At 41.6% G+C, this 20,427-nt stretch overlaps 1 protein-coding gene across 16 annotated transcripts in view; it reads left to right on the forward strand.

Moving 5' to 3' along the window:
• Positions 1–19,574, forward strand: part of FAM81A (family with sequence similarity 81 member A) — a 163,303-nt gene extending 143,729 nt beyond the window's left edge. For all 16 annotated transcript variants that reach the window (XM_030929697.1, XM_030929692.1, XM_030929685.1 and 13 more), the window contains 5 exons: positions 1,688–1,817; positions 3,677–3,783; positions 10,031–10,166; positions 12,419–12,614; positions 17,268–19,574. In XM_030929697.1, coding sequence (XP_030785557.1) covers positions 1,688–1,817; positions 3,677–3,783; positions 10,031–10,166; positions 12,419–12,614; positions 17,268–17,392 — 694 coding nt within the window. In that variant the 3' untranslated portion in view covers positions 17,393–19,574. The remainder of the gene's footprint in view (positions 1–1,687; positions 1,818–3,676; positions 3,784–10,030; positions 10,167–12,418; positions 12,615–17,267) is intronic.
• Positions 19,575–20,427: the final 853 nt, after the last annotated feature.

A 20,427-nucleotide genomic window follows, 5' to 3' on the forward strand; every position in this document is an offset into this window, starting at 1 on the left:
CACAGAAAGGACTCATTGATCATCTTAGCCGCCTAATAGCATGGAAGTAAGTGATTTGCTGGATGGCGTGTGCCTGAAAGTGGATGTACTCCTCACATCTGCAGTTCGCCCCTGTGTCTGCCCACTACTGACAGGGGAGAGTAAAACGTTCTCCTCTTCTACCTTCTGAGTCTTGTATAAATGCCTCTCACGGTCAGAATCTAACTCAGACCCTTCTGGCAAGGACATCTGGGAAGTATAGTTTGGGGCTTCAGTCCCTACAATACAAAGAGTGTTTACAAGGAGCAAAAATGTTTTGTCATTTAAGAATGATCTATTTATATAAACTGTTTTCCTTGTCACTAATCCTCCAGTTTTTTCCCTAAGCCTCTAACCCTTAGCCACTTTCCTTGAATGTCTGGCCATCTCTTATGCCAGGCAAAATGAATCTCCCAATATATTGTATGAAATTCTGCCTTCCTGACAGTCTTTAGGGTGACTCCTGAGTGGACCTGTAAGCATCAGCAGTCTTATTCCAGAAGGTGTCAGCATACTGGGCGTGACCATCTGTAGCCAGGCCTGACTTTCTCCCTCAGTCCACCTGGTCATCAAGACATCAAGAACTCTTCTAGAAGCCGCAGGTTTTTTCTTTTTTTTTTTGTATGATCATTTTATCTTTTTGTAGACACAGGGTCTTGCTGTGTCACCTAGGCTGGCCTTGAAGTCCTGGGCTTAAGCAATTCTCCTGCCTCAACCTCAGCCTCCCAAGCAGCAGGAGGGAGAAGATGAAGTCATAGGCATGGATTGAAAGAGAGTTGGTGCAGTAGCAGGAATAGATGCCATGGTGGGAATCTGGGCTCTTGTAACTGACTTGTGCCTTTTGAACCTGCTTGAGCCCTTCCCCTTGAAGGTGGAGTGCTGTTCTAGGCCCACCTTCTAGTGTGGTATTCATGATGGATTGCTCTGATTGCAGACTCACCTAATGTCCCACTCTTAGGCATTCTGTCTCTACTAGAGCCCAGGAGCCAGCCAGCAGCTTCTCCTCAACAGAGGAATGTTGTCTCAGAACAGAGCATTACTTAGCTCTAAACTCTTATGGGTCCATTTGTGACTCTCCTATTAGGACTTCACAGAAGCCCCACACAGCTCATCTGCCACACATACTTTGAGTACCATTGGATCTGCCAAGTTGCGAGGCCCGCAGGACAGCAGCTTTTACTACAGCTTGAACTGGCTGCAAAGCCTTCCCCTGCTCTAGACCCCACTCATACTATACAGCCTTACAAGTGATTTGGTCAAAGTTTAGAAGTAATATTTTCCAACATAGTAGAAGTTGCCTCCCAAATCCAAGGAGGCCCCCAACTTTGAAAGGCAGGAGTGATATTGAAGAGTGACAGACCACATCCAGCACACTAGCTATGCTCTTTGTATTGTCCTCTTGCTGCACATACAGTGTTGTACTCATGATCATTGTAAAGACTTTATTTCTTTGGTGGTTGCATCTCTAGCCTTATTAAGCAACATCCCTGTGGTTTAGCTTAAAAACCATAATGAGGCCAGTTCTCTGAATTCATTCGAGCCTCTGTTCAAAAGAATGATTGATAGTACAGTTTCTTTGAGTGGGTTTTGCATTTCAGAGTGTGTAAGGAAGCTTTTGCGCTTGTTTTTAAACTTTAATAAGAATCAGCTTTGTTCTTTGTCTGGACAGATGTGATGCCAGCATAGCCAGACTTTCTGCAGAGCACAAAACGACCTATGAGGGGCTCCAGCACTTGAACAAAGAACAGCAGGCTGCCAAACTTATCCTGGAAACGAAAATCAAAGATGCAGAGGGACAGGTACGACCTGTTTCAGGTAGCTTTTAGAAGTGGGTAATTTGTTCTTAGCTAAGAATAACATGGTGTTGATGATTTCTTACAGGAGAAACCAGCTGGGGCACCTAACATGGGTTTATGCCAATCATAAGCATCTTTTCTTTGCTTCTTCCATTCCTTTTTCACTAGAGTGGCCCTTCATGTGTCTGGCAACCAAACCACCAAAATTGTTTGGTATAATCCTAATTCTTCCCCGCCACCACCACATTCCTAGAACAACTAATACTTTCCAGAAATTCTAAATGACACCTTGAAAGCTATTTCTTTCACAAGTCAGTGATCAAGCATTCCTTTACATGCCACTCGTCCCAATTTTTGATTCAGGAAAGAATGTATTCCCTGGGACTCACTGTATGTGCTACCTCATCACATAGTCTGTATGTGGGACAAAATTAGGCAAAGCTAGAGCGAAGGCAGGCTAATGAATATGAGAGTGTTTGACCTCAAACATCACAGATTAATTTCACAAAGCAAAACTTTCGGCATTTCAGTTTGTTTTTTGGCCACTTAAAAGTTTGCCTTTGCCATCATAGGGCCTGTCTTCTAGGATTTTTTCAACAGTATCTGCCTTATTTGCTATTGTTCGTTTAAAGAGACTATTCCAGTAAAACAGGAGCATCTGGTTAACTTATTGGATTAAATACATTTATACCTTAATTATCTCCAATAAGAATATAAAGCTACTTATGTGAAAAATACAGATATTATAAAACTATGAAAAAGGATAAAAAGACAATCCAATAATAATTTCTTTTTTGAAGAATGAGTGAGGATGGAATTATTATACCAGAGAAGAGATGCTAAGGAAATCATAAGCTTCTTTATAGCCGAGCCAAGTAAAATATGTACAGAGATCCATCAAAAGAGACCTGCTTTCTCTTTCTTCTGGATCTGACAAATACCATGAATCTTTAAGTAAGGAACATGGAACATTCTAATTTTTGCTGAAAAGACAGAAATTTCACACAGGACTAGCTTTTGTTAAATTCCAGTGTTACAAGGGACATGGGTAGGTGGTGTGAGAAAGGAACAGGAGGGAGATAGTCTACAAGTTATATTGACTGGTGACCTGATTTGTTACGGAGGTAAATCTGAGAGCTTGATGGATTTTGTAAACAATAAAAATTCTATTTTCTATGACTAGCCATTATACTGATGGTAGAAATTCCAAAGTAAGGTTGACTGTCTTTCATGACAACTGGTAGAAGTTGTGGTCTTGGGCAGGAATTGGGCTTGCTCATCAGAGAACTATATGTAAAATTAAGTGTTTAGTGCATGATGAATATTTTGTTTTTTTGTTTTTTTTTTGTTTTTTGTTTTTTTTTTGAGACGGAGTCTGGCTCTGTCGCCTGGGCTGGAGTGCAGTGGCCGGATCTCAGCTCACTGCAAGCTCCGCCTCCGGGTTTATGCCATTCTCCTGCCTCAGCCTCCGGAGTAGCTGGGACTACAGGCGCCCGCCACCTCACCCGGCTAGATTTTTGTATTTTTTTAGTAGAGACGGGGTTTCACCGTGTTAGCCAGGATGGTCTCGAACTCCTGACCTCGTGATCCGCCCGTCTCGGCCTCCCAAAGTGCTGGGATTACAGGCTTGAGCCACCGCGCCCGGCCCATGATGAATATTTTGGCAGTGCTACTGGTCTTGATTTTCAATGGGTACATAAGGAAGAAAATGGAGGTGGGAAGATGAGGTAGACTCATAAATGAATTTATCAAATTAGACTGAATCTTAATGCCATTGACTAGAATGTGGCTTACTAAATGTTTTCTGAAGTTGCATCCGAAGACGTTAGATGTGATATTTATAAGCAAGGTTTCTTTTCCAGATTTCTCAGCTTTTGAACAGAGTGGACTTGTCAATATCAGAGCAGAGCACCAAACTGAAGATGTCCCACAGAGACAGTAACCACCAGCTTCAGCTTTTGGACACGAAGTAAGCAATCAATTTATTTAAAAAAAAAAAACAACTTAAAGTTCTGTATGAGTTTATGCAATACTACAATTTTTTTTTCCTCTTGGTTTTTATTTATTGCACAAATTGAAAACAATAATGGAAGTTAAAAAGAAAAGTTTCCATGTAGCTTGTTGCCACTTTTCCTTCATCATTATTGTTTTTTATGTTTGGATAATTATCCACCTATTCATTCAACAAGTATGTATTGAGTATTCATTGGCCTAGGGGCTGAGGATCTGGTAATGAACACAAACCAGACTCTGTTCTTATCCTTATGGAGTTTAGTCTAGGGAGCTGGTGACTGTTCATCAATGATGTAAATGAGCATCTACTATATGATTACTAATGGTGGTAAGTGCGTTGAAGGTTTGGTTCATGGTTGTGGTAGGCTGAATAATTGTCCTCTAAATATCTTCATGTCCTAATCCCTGGAAGTTGTGAATACATTACCTCATACGGCAAAAGGGGACTTTGCAGATATGATTAAGTTACGGATTTTAAAATGGGTTTTATCTGATAAGCCTGATGTGATCACTAGAGTCCTTATAAGAGGGAGGCAATAGGAGTGAAGAGAGAAGGCCATGCGATAATGGAAGCGAGACTGGAGTGATGCACTTTGAGGACAGGGCAAAGGGTTCCAAGCCGAGCAACACAGGAGGCCACTAGAAGCTGCAAAAGGCAAGGAAACAAATCTCCCCTCAGAGCCTCCAGAAGAACCCGCCCTACAGACACCTGACTTTGTGCCAGTGAAACCTATTTTAGCCTTTTGGTTCCAGAACTGCAAGAGAATACATCTGTATTGTTTTCTGGCACCAGGTTTGTGGTCATTAGTTAGAGCAGCCACAGGAAACTAATTCAGCGGGGCTGTGAGAATGAGTGAGAGGCCTGGTTGTGGGGCCTTCCTGAGGAAGGGATGCTGGAGGTGAGAGCTGGAGAGTGAATGGAGCTTTGCTTTGTAAAGAGTAGGATGAGAATATACAAGGTTGCACAGCCTGTCGTGGGAGGAATGTGGCTTGCAAGAAACTGAAAGATGACGAGGGTGACTGGAATAGGGAGTGAGGGTGAAGCATTGGGGCATGAGGCTGCAGGGGAGGCAGGCCAGCTCACAGGGGTTTTTTGTGACGCAATAGACACAAATAGAAGAAGATAGAGTGAGAAGGCCCAACCTATGCCTAATCAGAATCCTATGAGAGATAATAGAGGGAATAGGGGAGAAGCAGTATCAAAAGAGAGAATGGCAGACAAACACACGGAATTGATGAAAGAAATCGCAAACTTAGGAAACCAAATACAGGCCGGGCGCGGTGGCTCAAGCCTGTAATCCCAGCACTTTGGGAGGCCGAGACGGGCGGATCACGAGGTCAGGAGATCGAGACCATCCTGGCTAACACGGTGAAACCCCGTCTCTACTAAAAAATACAAAAAAAAAAAAAAAAAAAAAAAACTAGCTGGGCGAGGTGGCGGACGCCTTTAGTCCCAGCTACTCGGGAGGCTGAGGCAGGAGAATGGCGTGAACCCGGGAGGTGGAGCTTGCAGTGAGCTGAGATCTGGCCGCTGCACTCCAGCCTGGGTGACAGAGCAAGACTCTGTCTCAAAAAAAAAAAAAAAAAAAAAAAAAAAAAAAAAAAAAAGAAAACCAAATACAGCGTGGGTGCAGTGGCTCATGCCTATAATCTCAGCACTCTGGGAGGCCCAGGCGGATGGATCACCTGAGGACAGGAGTTTCAGAACAACCTGCCTAACATGGTGAAACCCTGTCTCTACTAAAAATACAAAAATTAGCCAGGCGTGGTGGCACGGGCCTGTAATCCCAGCTACTTGGGAGGCTGAGACATGAGAATCGCTTGAGACCAGGGGGCAGAGGTTGCAGCAGTGAGCTGAGATTGCACCACTGCACTCCAGCCTGGGCAATAGAACAAGACTCTGTCTCAAAAAAAAAAAAAAAAAAAGAAAGAAAGAAAGAAAAAGAAAGCCAAATACATTCCAGTAGAATAAGTAAAAAGCCAAGTCTAGACATATCAGTTGGGTGCTCTAAAACTACAGAACACCAAATACAGAAAGGTCTTAAAACAGAGAGAGAAATTAGATCAACGCTGATTCCTCAGCCGTATTATGGTGAGAAAGTGGTCTGGTACCTTCAGATACTGAGAGACTGATTGATTGTCAGCCAGTGGAAAAATAAAGATCTTTCAGACAAATAAGAACTCAAAGTTAGCTGGGTGTGGTGGTACATGCCTATAGTCCCAGCTGCTCAGGAGACTGAGGCAAGAGAATTGCTTGAGTCCAGGAGGTTGAGGCTGCAGTGAGCTATGATTGAGCCACTGCACTCCAGCCAAGGTGACAGAATGAGACTCTCTCAAAACAACAACAACAACAACAACAACTCAAAGTGTACTAACGAACTACACTAATGGAATTTTAAAAAGACAGCCTTCATGGCTGGGTGTAGTGGTAATCCCAGCACTTTGGAAGGCTGAGGCAAGCAGATCACCTGAGGTCAGGAGTTCAAGACCAGTGTGGCCAACATGGTGAAACCCTGTCTCTACTAAAAATACAAAAGATTAGCCAAGCATGGTGGTATGTGCCTGTAGTCCCAGCTACTAGGGAGGCTGAGGCAGGAGAATCACTTCAACCTGGGAGGTGGAGGTTACAGTAAGCCAAGATTGCACCACTGCACTCCAGCCTGGACAATACAGCAAGACTCTGTCTGAAAAACAAATAAAATAAATAAATAAATAAATAGATAGATAGATAGATAGATAGCTTTCAGGGAAAGGGAAAAGAGACCGGGCGCCATGTCTCACGCCTGTAATCCTAATACTTTGGGACGTCTAGGCGGGTGGATCACTTGAGGTAAGGAGTTCAAGACCAGCCTGGCCAGCATGGTGAAACCCTGTCTCTACTAAAAATACGAAAGTAGCTGGAAATCACCTGAACCCGGGAGGCAGAGGTTGCAGTGAGCCGAAATCATGCCACTGCACTCCAGCCTGGGCAACAGAGTGAGACTCCATCTCAAAAAAAAAGAAAGAAAGAAAAAACAAGAAAAAGAAAAAAATAAAATAATACAAAAAGAAGGTCCAAAATATAAGAAGAAAGGATGAGCAAAGAATATGGTGAACATTGGGCAAATCTAAACAAACGGTAATATTAAAGTTGAATTTGCAGAGGATCAAAACACAACTAAAATATAAGTCAATGACAACATCTAAATGAGGAGGAAGATTTCTGAAATTATTCTTATGAGTTTTTCAGAATCAAATTAGAGACATTGAATAACTTTAGACTTTGATAAATTAAATGTATATATTAAAATTTCTATTCTAAAAGAATAAAATTGAGTGTATAATTTCCAAATGTTAGAAAAAATCCAAAGGACACAAATTCACATCAGATATGTGAAAGTGTTAGCAGGGATGTGGAGAACCGGACCTCTTTTATAGCACTCAGTAAAATGTGAAGTAGTACAACCACTCTAGAAAACAGTCTGGTGTTTTCTGGAAAAGTTGGACATGTTCGGACCCTAGAGAAACTCTTCCAAATGTGAACCAGGAGCTATGTATCAGTATTTTCATAACAGCATTATTATTATTTATTTATTTATTTTGAGACGGAGTCTTGCTCTGTTGCCAGGCTGGAGTGCAGCGTGCTCAGTCTCGGCTCACTGCAACCTCCAGCTCTCGGGTTCAACGATTCTTCTGCCTCAGCCTCCCGAGTAGCTGGGACTACAGGCACATGCAATCACGCCCAGCTAATTTTTGTATTTTTAGTAGAGATGGGGTTTCACCGTGTTAGCCGGGATGGTCTCAATCTCCTGACCTCATGATCTGCTCACCTCGGCCTCCCAAAGTGCTGGGATTACAGGCGTGAGCCACTGTGCCCGGCCCATAACAGAATTATTTTTAATAGCAAAGATGGGTAAAAACAAACCAAAACAAATGTCCATCAACAGAAGACTGGATAAGCTGTGGTATATTCACAAAATTGAATATTATTCAACAATGAAAATGAGTTCACTACAGCTACAAATCAGCGTGAATGAATCTCACAAACATATGCTGAGTGAAAAAAGAAGTAGAAAACTCATATTGTAGTACTGTTCCATTTATATAAAATTAAAAAATATGCAATACTGGCCAGGCAAGGGGGCTCACGCTTGTAATCCCAGCACTGTGGGAGGCCAAGGCAGGCAGATCACTTGTGGTCAGGAGACCAGCCTGGCCAACATGGTGAAACCCTGTCTCTAAAAAAACACAAAAATTAGCCGGGCATGGTAGTGCGTGCCTGTAGTCCCAGCTATTCAAGAGGCTGAGGGAGGAGAGTCACTTGAACTTGAGAGGCAGAGGTTGCAGTGAGCCGAAATCACACCACTGTACTCCAGTCTGGGTGACAGAGCGAGACTCCGTCTCAAAAAAAAAAAAAAGGCAATGCTGAAAAATATGCTATTTTAGGATCCAAAGCAATAGAATAAAATGATAAAGAACAATAAGTTCCAGTTAATGGTTACTTCTTGGGTTGTGGGGTGATTGCAGCGTACACTTGGGTCTTCTAAGGTCCTGGCAATGTTCCATGTCTTAACCTGGCGGGGGTTCACGGTTGTGTATTTAGGGTACAGGCTAGCTTCAATGCTGGCTCTCACTTAACAGTGCAGAGATCAGTGGTCCAGAGGAGGCAGGCAGCACTCATAACTCAGTGTGGTTTTTCCAAGGCTCCAGTCCTTGTCGCTTCCCAGTAACCTGGGACAGGGAGAGAGTCTAAGGCAGAAGCTTTGTTTTTAAAGATATGACTGGAAAGCCATGCTTATGACTTGTATGCATCCTGAGGCTCCACCTTGCTGCAAGGGAGCCTAGGAAATGTGGTCTCTGGCTAGGCAGCTATGTATTCAGTTGACATTTGTGGGCTTCTTAATAAGGAAGAAGAAGAGAACATATTGCAGGACAAGTGGTGGGTCTACTACAATGGGTGTTCATGTTATCATTATTTAAATCACATGTCTACATCACATACATTCTTCTGTATTTTATTACATATTATGATAAAAACTGGAAAGAAGTAATTAAGAGGGAGGTAGCATGTATGGACAGTTATAAGGAATTTGGGAAGGGAGAGGAATGGAAGGATGGGAGGGTTTTATTTTTTCTTTCAATTTTTCTTTTGATTTACATTAGGAAGTATCCATAGAGGGCAAGGGCAATTTGGGGAACTTTAGAGAGAAAGGGAGCCAGGTTCTAGTCCCAAGAGATAAAAGGGACTAGAAGGAAGAGCCTGGGGAAGAAGGAGACCTTAGAAGAGGAGATGAGAGACACTGTGTCCTCTGAGCCAGGAGTGTCGTGGACCCTCGGAACTTCAGGGGTCTGCAGCTGGCCCAGCTCTGTGCCGCTGTGTCACCTCAGTGCCTGTGCCACCCACTCCTCGTGAGTAGGAACCACCATCAAATGGTTTATCTGTTGTATTCTCCTGCCTTGCCAGCTTCCCAAGTTAGTGCTAAGTGCAATTCTAAGGAAAGGTAACCATGCAATTCTGATTGAACCGAGTTTAATGCTGGCATACATACCAGAAATACGATAGTTGGAAATTGATGTTGTATGATGTCATTAAAAAAATTGTTAGAACCAGAAATAGCATTTGACCCAGCAATCCCATTACTGGGCATATAACCAAAGGAATATACATCATTCAGTTATAAAGATACATGCATATATATGTTTATTGCAGCACTATTCACAATAGCAAAGACATGGAATCAACCCAAATGTCCATCAGTGATAGACTGGATAAAGAAAATATGGTACTTATATACCGTGGAATACTATGCAACCATAAAAAGGAATGAGATCATGTCCTTTGCAGGGACATGGATGGAGCTGGAAGCCATTATCCTCAGGAAAGTAACCCAGGAACAGAAAACCAAACACCGCATGTTCTTACTTGTAAGTGGGAGCTGAACAATGAGAACATGTGGACACAGAGAGGGGATCAACACATACTGGGGTCTGGGGGCATGGGTGGGGCAAGGGAGAGCATCAGGAAAAATAGCTAATAGACGCAGGGCTTAATACCTAGGTGATGGGTGGACAGATGCAGCAAACCACCATGGCACATGTTTATCTGTGTAACAAACCTGCATATCCTGCACATGTACCCTGGAACTTAAAACAAAAAAATAAAAATTTAAAAAAAAAACTGTTTTACATCTAACTTGCAATTTATTTTTATTTTTATTTTTTAGATTTAAAGGTACAGTTGAGGAACTCAGTAACCAGATATTATCTGCACGGAGTTGGTTGCAACAGGAACAAGAACGGATAGAAAAAGAGCTTTTACAGAAAATTGATCAGCTTTCCTTGATTGTGAAGGAAAACAGTGTAGGTATTGATGTTCAGCAAAAATTTAGTAAAGTTATTCAATGGGAGCCTACACTGTTTGAATGATAATACCTAGTAATTTATCACTGATTTATTTGGCACCACCTAAAGCTGTTCAATTGTTTCTTGCCTTAAAATCCATTGCCATAGTTCATATTGATTATTTGTATTCTTCATAAAGAGATAGAACACTTTGAATTCTTTTGGTTAACAAAGACTAAGTAGAAAATTTCAGTACTTTCAGTTAAGATGAACTTAAGCTAAAACCTTAATGATCCAAATTGTTCATCTGCATTTCTACATAAAACTAAGAATTACCAACTTTGTCCCTGTTTGTTTTAATTTCTTGATCTGGTTTTGCTTTTTTTGTCTGGTGTTGAATAGATTTCCGTCTCCAGATCACACCATTCTGCTGTAGCTACATGTGAGATACCGCAGTGCAACATGTAAACAGAATCCACCATTTTTTCCCCCATTTTCCTTATCCTTCATCCCAGTCTCTCACAGAGCTAAGGTTTGTAGAACTGCTCAATAACGATATCAAGAAAGTCTTGTGCTGGGCACTGTGGCTCACTCCTGTAATCCCAACACTTTGGGAGGCTGAGGCAGGAGGATCGGTTGAGCCCAGGAGTTCGAGACCAGCCTGGGCAACATGATGAAACCCCATCTCTACAAAAAACACAAAAATTAGCTGAGCATGGTGACACACACTTGCAGTCCCAGCTACCTGGGAGGCTGAGCCCTAATCAAGCTTGAGCCCAGGAAGGTCAAGACTGCAGTGAGCTATGACTGCACCACTGCACTCCAGTCTGGGCGACAGAGCGAGACTCTATCTCAAAAAAAAAAAAAAAAAAAAGAAAGACTTGCATATGTAGTATTCAAAATCGTTATGCTCCCAAACCAGTACCTGGCAAGCAAATTTTCGTTGGTTTTAATTGTTTAGCATGGCATCTCTGTCTCCCTTTCCTTTTCTTGCACTGTTTCCGCTTGTTGGATATTGACGATTGAGCTGAAATGACTGGTGCAGTACATCTCTGACTCTGCTGTCTCCAGATGTGGAGCTGTTGAATTGCAGACTCCGCATTGAGCACCATCAAGAGAGGAGTATCATGCCATAACCCACTTACAGCTTGGAGTTTGCAGTCTTGGCCTCCAAGCTCACTGGCAGACACAGATTCCCATAAAAACCAAGCATGTGGAAAGGAAAAAGGAAAAAAGGAAAGACTTCATTTTTGTATATGATTTTATATATATTTAAAATATTAGATATGTTCTTTTAAGTATTTCCCTGTATTTCCATCACATCTACTGATTGACTTACTTGGATTTATACTAATACATTTGTACTAATAATTCTGGGTCTTTGAATCACTGTTTATATATGGATTTGTTTAATAGGTAACAGTGAACCCCAGGATAATGGTGGCTTTCATGAAATAGAAACTTATTTTTTATTTCTCATAACAGAAGTCTAGGTATAGGTAATGCAGGACTGATGTGATAGCTTGTCAGTCCTCAGTGACCAAGGATCCTTCTAGTTTAACTTTTTGCCAATCCTAGAGTGATCCGTATCTTCATAATTCAGTATAGCTGCTAGAGCTCCAGCCATTCTGGCTGAATTCCAGAAAGGGAAGGAAGAAGGAAGGAGTAAGGATATACATCAGCTGTCTTTTAACTTTTCCTGGAAACTGCCATATACACTTGTACTTACATCTCATTGAATGTAGTGTTTTTTTTTTTTTTTTTTTTTTTTTTTTGAGACAGAGTCTCACTCTGTTACCCAAGCTGGAGTGCAATGGCGAGATCTTGGCTTACTGCAACCTCGCCTCCTGTGTTCAAGTGATTCTCCTGCCTCAGCCTCCCATGTAGCTGGGATTACAGCACCCACCACCATCCCTGGCTAACTTTTGTATTTTTAGTAGAGACAGGGTTTCACCATGTTGGCCAGGATGGTCTCTAACTTCTGACCTCAAGTGATCTGCCTGCCTTGGCCTCCCAAAGTGCTGGAATTACAGGTGTGAGCCACCACACCTGGCCTGAAAATGTAGTCTTTATTTTGAATGACCTTATACCCAGCTGAAAATCATGGATCTGTTAAGGAAGAAAGGGAGAATGGATATTATGGTGGGCAACAAGCAGCTGTTGTGAATCTGTTTCTTGCAGATTGTTGTTAAATGATATTATGGCTGATGTGAATGCAATGCGGATTTCTTTTTGGAGTGATTAAGTGCAGTTCTTATCATGGATCTCAGGGAGCCAGTGAAAGGGATATGGAGAAGAAGCTCAGCCAGATGTCAGCCAGACTTGACAAAATAGAAGAAGGTCAAAGGAAGACTTTCGATGGTCAGAGAACAAGGCAAGAAGAGGAGAAGATGCACGGGCGCATCACCAAGCTGGAGTTACAGATGAACCAGAACATCAAGGAAATGAAAGCGGAAGTTAATGCTGGTAGGCCAAAACCAAAACAACTCACATCCGTTATTTTCTGTTTGATCTAAAATCTATTAATTAGTGTCCCCTGCAACTACCTATGAACCTGGCTAATGGTAATAACTGTGAAATATCCTTAGTTGATTTTCTGAGTAGCTGTGCTGTGTTGTCTAAGTAGCTACAATGCTGTATGAATTTCAGCTGTATAAAGAGCCACCATGAGAGACAGGCAAACAACTGAAACTGCTTAGCCTGCAACTGAGGTACATTTTCTTTAGCATCATCTGCCAAGTCTTTTCTGTTCATAGCCAAGGTTAACATGTCTCAGAAGGAAGCACATATCTTTTTGAGGGGGTTTTGAGGGCTTATTTTATAGTGCTAGCAGAACAGTACCACCCTGGCAATGAATGAGTTTCCTCTACTGGCAGGTCAGCAGGGCCCGTTAGTTCACACTTGCTTAGAGGAGAACATTAGCGCTGATTTCAAGTTCTGAGTGCCGTCATATACAGGAGGGATTAGATTTACACTCTGAACTCAGGAATACAGAACTGTGACCACTAAGTGGAAGGTACCCAAAGACAGCTTTTAACTCAATATGAGGCAGAAGTACCTTAAAGTTCATGAGTCCTAAAAGACGGATGGCTTTGGGAGCTTGAGAGCTCTTTGTTATGGAAAATATTCAAGTAGAGGCTGGTTGATCGTGGTCAGGAAGAAGATGTTCCTCTAGTGTGAGAAGTGGAATTAAATTCTCTCCCAGCTTCTTCCAATTGTATAATCCCATGAATTTTCTTCTGTGACATTGTTCTGTTTTGGCCACATGGAAATAAAAGTGCTAGTTATCTCAAGAATAATTTTGTTATTACCACTAAATGTTTATTATTTCATTGGTAGGAGCTACAATTAAATATATAAACTGGAGAACTTGTAAAGATAAAAATGAATTTTCTTTCTTAGTCTTTGGACTATTAAAATATGGTATTTGAATATTTCATCAATGTTTAACTTTGCATCATTCCCTGAATGAATGTATTGTTATCTATTTAATATACCATTGAGGATGTTAATATTTAGCACCTAATATGAAAAGCCTCTGAGCCTTAAGGTAAAGCCATTGTCTTTATTACAAAGACAATATATTTCTTCTTTCTTTTTTTGTTTTGGAGACAGAATCTTGCTCTGTGCCAGGCTGGAGTGCAGTGGCGTGATCTTGGCTCACTGCAACCTCTGCCTCCAGGGTTCAAGCGATTCTCCTGCCTCAGCCTCCTGAGTAGCTGGGATTACAGGCACCCACCATCATGCCCAGCTAATTATTATTATTATTATTATTATTATTATTATTATTATTTGCTATTTTTAATAGAGACTAGGTTTCACCATGTTGGCCAGGCTGGTCTTGAACTCCCATCCTCAAATGATCCTCCCGCCTCGGCCTGCTGAAGTGCTGGGATTACAGGCAAGAGCCACCAGGCCTAGCCTCATGATGCTTTTTTGCCCTTTATTATTTCCATTTTTTTTTTGGAAATTAAAAAAAAATGACAGAATGAGACAGGGGCTCACTCTGTTGCCTAGGCTGCAGTGAAGTGGTGTGATCGTAGCTCACTGCAACCTCTTGGGCTCAAGTGAACCCTCTTCCTCGACCTACTGAGCAGCTACGACTTTGGGCATGTGCCACCATGCCCAGCTCATTTTTTTATTTAAAAAAATTTTTATTTAAGAGATGGGGCTTCAGTATGTTGCCCAGACTGGTCTGGAACTCCTGGCCTCAAGCAGTCCTCTTGCCTTGACCTGCCAAAGAGCTGGAATTACAGTGAGCCACTGCCTGGTCGTCCTTTCATTATTTCAGTGTATACATCCTAAGAACAAGGATATTCCCTTCTAAATAACTTCAATACAATGTATCATCAATGAAATTTTATTAATATTCAATTTTCAATGTGCCATTCTTTCCTTTATAGCAACCCTTTTCTAGTCCAGTGTCTTTTTTTTCTAATTACATGTTTTTTAAATAAAAAATTATTGTATATATTTAAGATATATAAGATGTTTATATTTTGATATACGTATGCATAGTGAAATAGTTACCGTATTCAAGCAGGTTAACATATGTATCGTCTCACAGGTATTTGTGTGTGTGTGTGTGTGTATGGCAACAACACCTGAAAATGTACTCTTTTAGCAAAAATGCCAAATACAATACAATATTATTGACTGTAGTCCTCATGCTATACATTAGATGTCTGTTTTTGTTCATTCTGCATATCAGCAATTTGTATCTTTTCACCTGCATCTCCCCATTTCCTCCTCTTCCTCCCCACCTTTGGCAACCACCATTTTATTCTCTATGTCTTTTTTTTTTTTTTTTTTTGAGACAGAGTCCTGCTCTGTCACCCAGGCTGGAGTGCAGTGGCGCGATCTCGGCTCACTGTGACCTGTTCTTCCCTGGTTCAAGTGATTCTCATGCCTCAGCCTCATGGATAGCTGGGATTGTAGATGTGCACCACCATGTCCGGCTAATTTTTGTATTTTTAGTAGAGATGGAGTTTCATGGTGTTGGCCAGGCTGGTCTCGAACTCCTGACCTCAAGTAATCCACCCACCTTGGCTGGCCGGCCTTCCTTCCTTCCTTCCTTCTTCCTTCCTTCCTTCCTTCCTTCCTTCCTCTTTCTTTCCTTCCTTCCTTCCTTCGTTCCTTCCTTCTTTCCTTCCTTCCCTCCTCCTTTTCTTTTTTTAGATTCCACATATGAGATCATGCAGTATTTTTCTTTCTGTATCTGTCTTATTTCACTTAGCATAATGTCCTCCATTTTTATCCATTTGTGACAAATGGCAGGCTCTCCTGTTTTTTTTTGTAAGGATGAATAATATTCATCATATGTATATATACACAACTTCTTTATTCACTTATTTTTTGGACACACTGCATTTGTTTCCATATCTTGGCTATTGTAAATAATGGTGCAGTGAACAGGGGAGTGCAGATATCTTTATGAGGTAGTAATTTAATTTCCTTTGGGAATATACCCAATAGTGAGATTCCTGGGTCGTATGGTAGTTCTATTTTAAATTTCTTTAGTAACCTCTATACCAAGCTTGTCCAACCCACATTCTGCAGGCCACATGCGACCCAGGATGGCTTTGAATGAAGCCCACCCCAAATCTGTAAACGTTCTTAAAACATTATGAGATTTTTTTGTGATTTTTTTGTTTGTTTAGCTCATCAGCTGTCATTAGTGTTAGTGTATTTGTATTGCCCAAGACAATTCTTCCAGTGTGGTCCAGGGAAGCCGAAAGATTGGACACCCCTGCCCTATACTGTTTTCCACAATGGCTGCCCCATTCTGCATTCCCACCAGCAGTGTACAAGTGTTCTCCTTTCTTCACACCCTTGCCAGCACTTGTACTCTTTTGTCTTTTTGATAGTAGCCATCCTAACAGGTGTGAGGTAATGACTCATTGTGGTTTTAATTTGTATTGCCCTTATGATTAGTGATGTTGGCCCCTTCGGGTTCTAATCCAGAATTACACATCGTGTTTAGTTGTCATATTTCTTTATTTAGTCTCTATTATTCTGGATCAGTTTCTCAGTGATCTTGACAGTTTTTTTTTTTTTTTTTTTTTTTTTGAGACGGAGTCTGGCTCTGTCGCCCAGGCTGGAGTGCAGTGGCCGGATCTCAGCTCACTGCAAGCTCCGCCTCCCGGGTTCACGCCATTCTCCTGCCTCCGCCTCCCAAGTAGCTGGGACTACAAACGCCCGCCACCTCGCCCGGCTAGTTTTTTATATTTTTTAGTAGAGACGGGGTTTCACCGTATTAGCCAGGGTGGTCTCGATCTCCTGACCTTGTGATCCTCCCGTCTCGGCCTCCCAAAGTGCTGGGATTACAGGCTTGAGCCACCGCGCCCGGCCGACAGTTTTAAAGAGTACCAGCCAGCCAGCATTTTGTAGACTATCCCTCAGTTTCGATTTGTTTGCTTCATCTTTTTTTTTTTTTTTTTTTTTTTTGAGATGGAGTCTTGCTCTGTCGCCCAGGCTGGAGTGCAGTAGTATAATCTTGGCTCACTGCAACCTCCGCTTCCTGGGTTCAAGCGATTCTCCTGCCTCAGCCTCCTAAGTAGCTGGGACTACAGGCATGCAACACCATACTTAGCTAATTTTTGTATTTTTAGTAGAGATGGGGTGTCGCCATGTTGGCCAGGCTGGTCTCGAACTCCTGACCTCAGATGATCCACCCGCATTGGCCTCCCAAAGTGCTGGGATTACTGGCATGAGCCACCGTACCAGGCCTGTTTGCTTCATCTTGATATGAATTAAGTTGTGCATTTGGTATTCTTTAAAAATGTCAAGAAGTGATGTTGTGCCCTGCTTGGGGTATCTTTTCAGGAGTTACATGATGTTGGTTTCTCCCAGTATTGGTGACATGAGCTTTGATCACTTGGTTAAAGTGGTATGTGACAGTCTTCTCCATTGTAATCGTTCCTTTTTCCTTTTTGTAAATTAAAAAGTAATCTCTAGGGAGAAACTAGAAACTCACCTGTTCCCCATCAAACTTTTACCCCAGGGGTTTTAGCATCTATTAATAATTTTTGTGTGAATCAACCATTACCAGATGCTATAGAATTTGATATAGAATTTTTAAAAAATATTAACTCTTGTGAAATTTACCTCTCCTTCAAGGGTTTACAGCTGTCTATGAAAGCATAGGATCCCTCAGGCAAGTTCTCGAGGCCAAGATGAAGCTGGACAGGGACCAGCTACAGAAGCAAATCCAGCTGATGCAGAAGCCAGAAACTCCCATGTGAAGGGAGCTGGGACAAGGTCCTAAAAGACAGTTTTGCCAGTGGGGCCAGGAGCCGGATACCTCTGTAGCCAGGCCGTCGCCACTTTCGGGATTGTTCCATCCATGGCGTGCATGTGCCAAGAAATGTGTTTAATGGGTCTAAATGTTTACCTTGAGTCTTGAAAATACTCTTTCTTTAAAAGTATGAAATACAGTTTTTACCCGTTTATTTCACTTCTCTAAATTCAGTGGAAATCCCCTGCCCTGGATTTTGAAAGGCTTTTATCTTCTTCATTTTACGAATGGAAAAATGACAATTTTTCTTCAATGCTTGATGCACTAATGAAGACTGTTTACTATTTTGAAAAATGTCATGGCGATTTTTTTTAAATTAAGAAACTAATGAATCATTACAGGAATGTGTTGTTCCTCACCGTAAATTAAGAGAATGTCCCAGTAGATTAGACTTCAACCTTTGAGTCCAATTTGGATTTTCTTATTGTTGTCTATGCATTTCTTATATTGGTTATCTTCTTGTAAATCTTCTGTCTTTTGTAAGGGGAAAGGATTTGACATTTAGAATAAACCCCACCATTTATGTAATGGAAATAGTTTAAAAATTGCTAACTGCCATATGGATTGCAAATTAAATGGAGACTTATTTAGATAAAGTAAGGCTCAATATTGGCATCGACCACCTAGATATTACAGGTTTTAATATTTAAAACTATTTTTGAATTATCCACAGCCTGTATAGTGATAGCCATATATTTAATAATGGAATGGTGGTTAACAATCTATTTACTGCACAATTAATTGTTCACTAATCAAATAGAATGTGATAATTTTTCAGACTTTATGATCTCTCTCTTTCCAAAATTGGCACAAAGTGCTAGGGTTTATATACACTTATTGTAACTGTATTTTTGTGCCTTGGTTTTATCATGTCAATGCACTGTACTCTGTAAAAGTTTTGCAGACAAAATAGAAAGTATGATAATCCGTCAGAAGTATGATGTAAAACTGGAATCCTCTGTATTTTTTAAATGTTCTAAAAATTTTATCACTGTTAAGGTATTAATCATTCAGTATTACTAATGGAATAGAAATTCATACTTTTGTATGGACAGCAATTCAAATTGATATTGCATTTATAGCACTGTCAAGAAACTTTCATCTTGAACAACTTTATAGATGATGGGTGTTTTATTTTCAATCGCCATATGTGATCAGTCATTGGAAATTGGCCCCAGTGCTGTTTGTTCATCTCTGTATGTAAAAACTGACAGTGAGACACACTGATCTGAACTGTGAGGGTGCCCCAGGAAAAAGAAAAACAGGAATACTTTAACAATTAAAAAGAAAAAAAATGTTTTTTGTTTGCCAAGGACTCAGGAAAATAAAAAGCATTTTCTATTTTTAGGATAAATCACAAATGAAGTATCTGACTGGCTATTACTGTTTACCCATATAAAATATGCTGCTAAAGTATGTATTTTGCTCTCAATGGCTTGACAATTTTTTTTTCAAATTTGGACATGAGAGGTTATATAGGGACTCTATTATCCAACACATATTTTCTTATTTTGCCACAAATTTCCACTTAACAAAGAAAAAAAGAGGTGATTGCTGTTTTGCAATCAGAAAGTGAATTTCTTCTGTGGTAGCGTACACGTTTCATGTGGTTCTCCACGTTTAAGCACAAACCACAGCACAGGAAGCCACAGCCCCTCCAGCATCTCTGTCCTCTGGGGTCTTTGAGGAGAAGGAATCAGAACATCGACACCTGGGAAGAGGGAGGCGGGGAGCACCAGCTGGACTCTGGCCAAGGGGTGACGTAAGCAGGTGACACTGGGCTGTCAGCTGAGCTTCTCAGGTGCTTCTGACATTGCCAGCCCCTTGAGATGAGCCACCGCAGGCGTGCTCCACCTCGGCTACACGTTGGAATCATCTGGAGGAGTCGGGAAACCTACTGATGTCCCCCTGTGCCTCCTAGACCGATTAAGTCAGAACCTGTGGGAGGTGGGTCGCAGGCATCAGTGCGTGCCTGAGGCCTCCGTCCGTGTGTTTGGGCGTGCGACCAAGGTGGTGAGCTGCCGAGCCACAGTGCAGTACTCTTCTCACCAAAGCTCAAATGAGAATCAGCTTCCATGTTCTTTCCTTTACCAGAAATTTGCAATAAAAAGAAAAATAAAACTTTCAAATAAATGTGGTGTATGATTTTTAAATTGAAAAGTCTTTTAGTGTTGAGCTGAAGACTTAATTAGGTAAAATGCCATAGGAAATATTTCTGTTTGCTCTCTGTGGAAACGCTTGGATGGTGAAATAACGTGCTCAAGTCCTGGCAGCCCCTCTGAGGACTGGAATGTCGTTGGGAGCTGCTGGTCTGTGGGCTTTGACGCTGTGGGGACTTCTCTGCAGCCTTCTTGTCTCTGGCAGTTCTCGGGTGTGTGCTGTATCCCTTGTGTGTGTCAACTCTTTTCATTTTAACGAGTTGAGTTCAATACCATTTCCCCATTTTATAGATGAGAAAACAGAGTCACCTAAAGGTTAAGCAACTTTCCCCAAATCCTACAGCTAATAAGTGGGAGCCATGATTCAAACCAGGCCGCCTACTTCCACACTCTGGAGCATTACCAGCACACTGCACTACTTCCAAAGACACATTCTGGCTTCCCTCATAAGTGACTTGCTAGGCCACCGACACCAGTCATATCTCTATCTATGCTTCGCCTCCCGCCATCTGAGAACCCTTGCTTTTTAATGCCCCACTTCCGAATACCTAATGAGGCAATCTAATTAGCTTGTCAAATGTCTTCCCCTGGCTGTATTGATGGAGGCACCAGAGGTGGGGGGAGTTGGTGCCACAGGACTTGTAGGATCACAGGCATTTCATCCCCTGCCCTTGGGCTGTCTGAGGTTGTGGGCCCTGGCTCTACACATTGGGAGATGGATTGTGTTGGGGGAGTATAGAGCAGAACAGAGAAGATGGCTCCATTCAAGTTGTAATGATCTCACTAGGCTTTCAGGGGGAAAAAGAATCACAAAGCATCATGA

The sequence above is a fragment of the Rhinopithecus roxellana genome, chromosome 5, assembly GCF_007565055.1.
Source record: "Rhinopithecus roxellana isolate Shanxi Qingling chromosome 5, ASM756505v1, whole genome shotgun sequence".
Taxonomy (NCBI): domain Eukaryota; kingdom Metazoa; phylum Chordata; class Mammalia; order Primates; family Cercopithecidae; genus Rhinopithecus; species Rhinopithecus roxellana.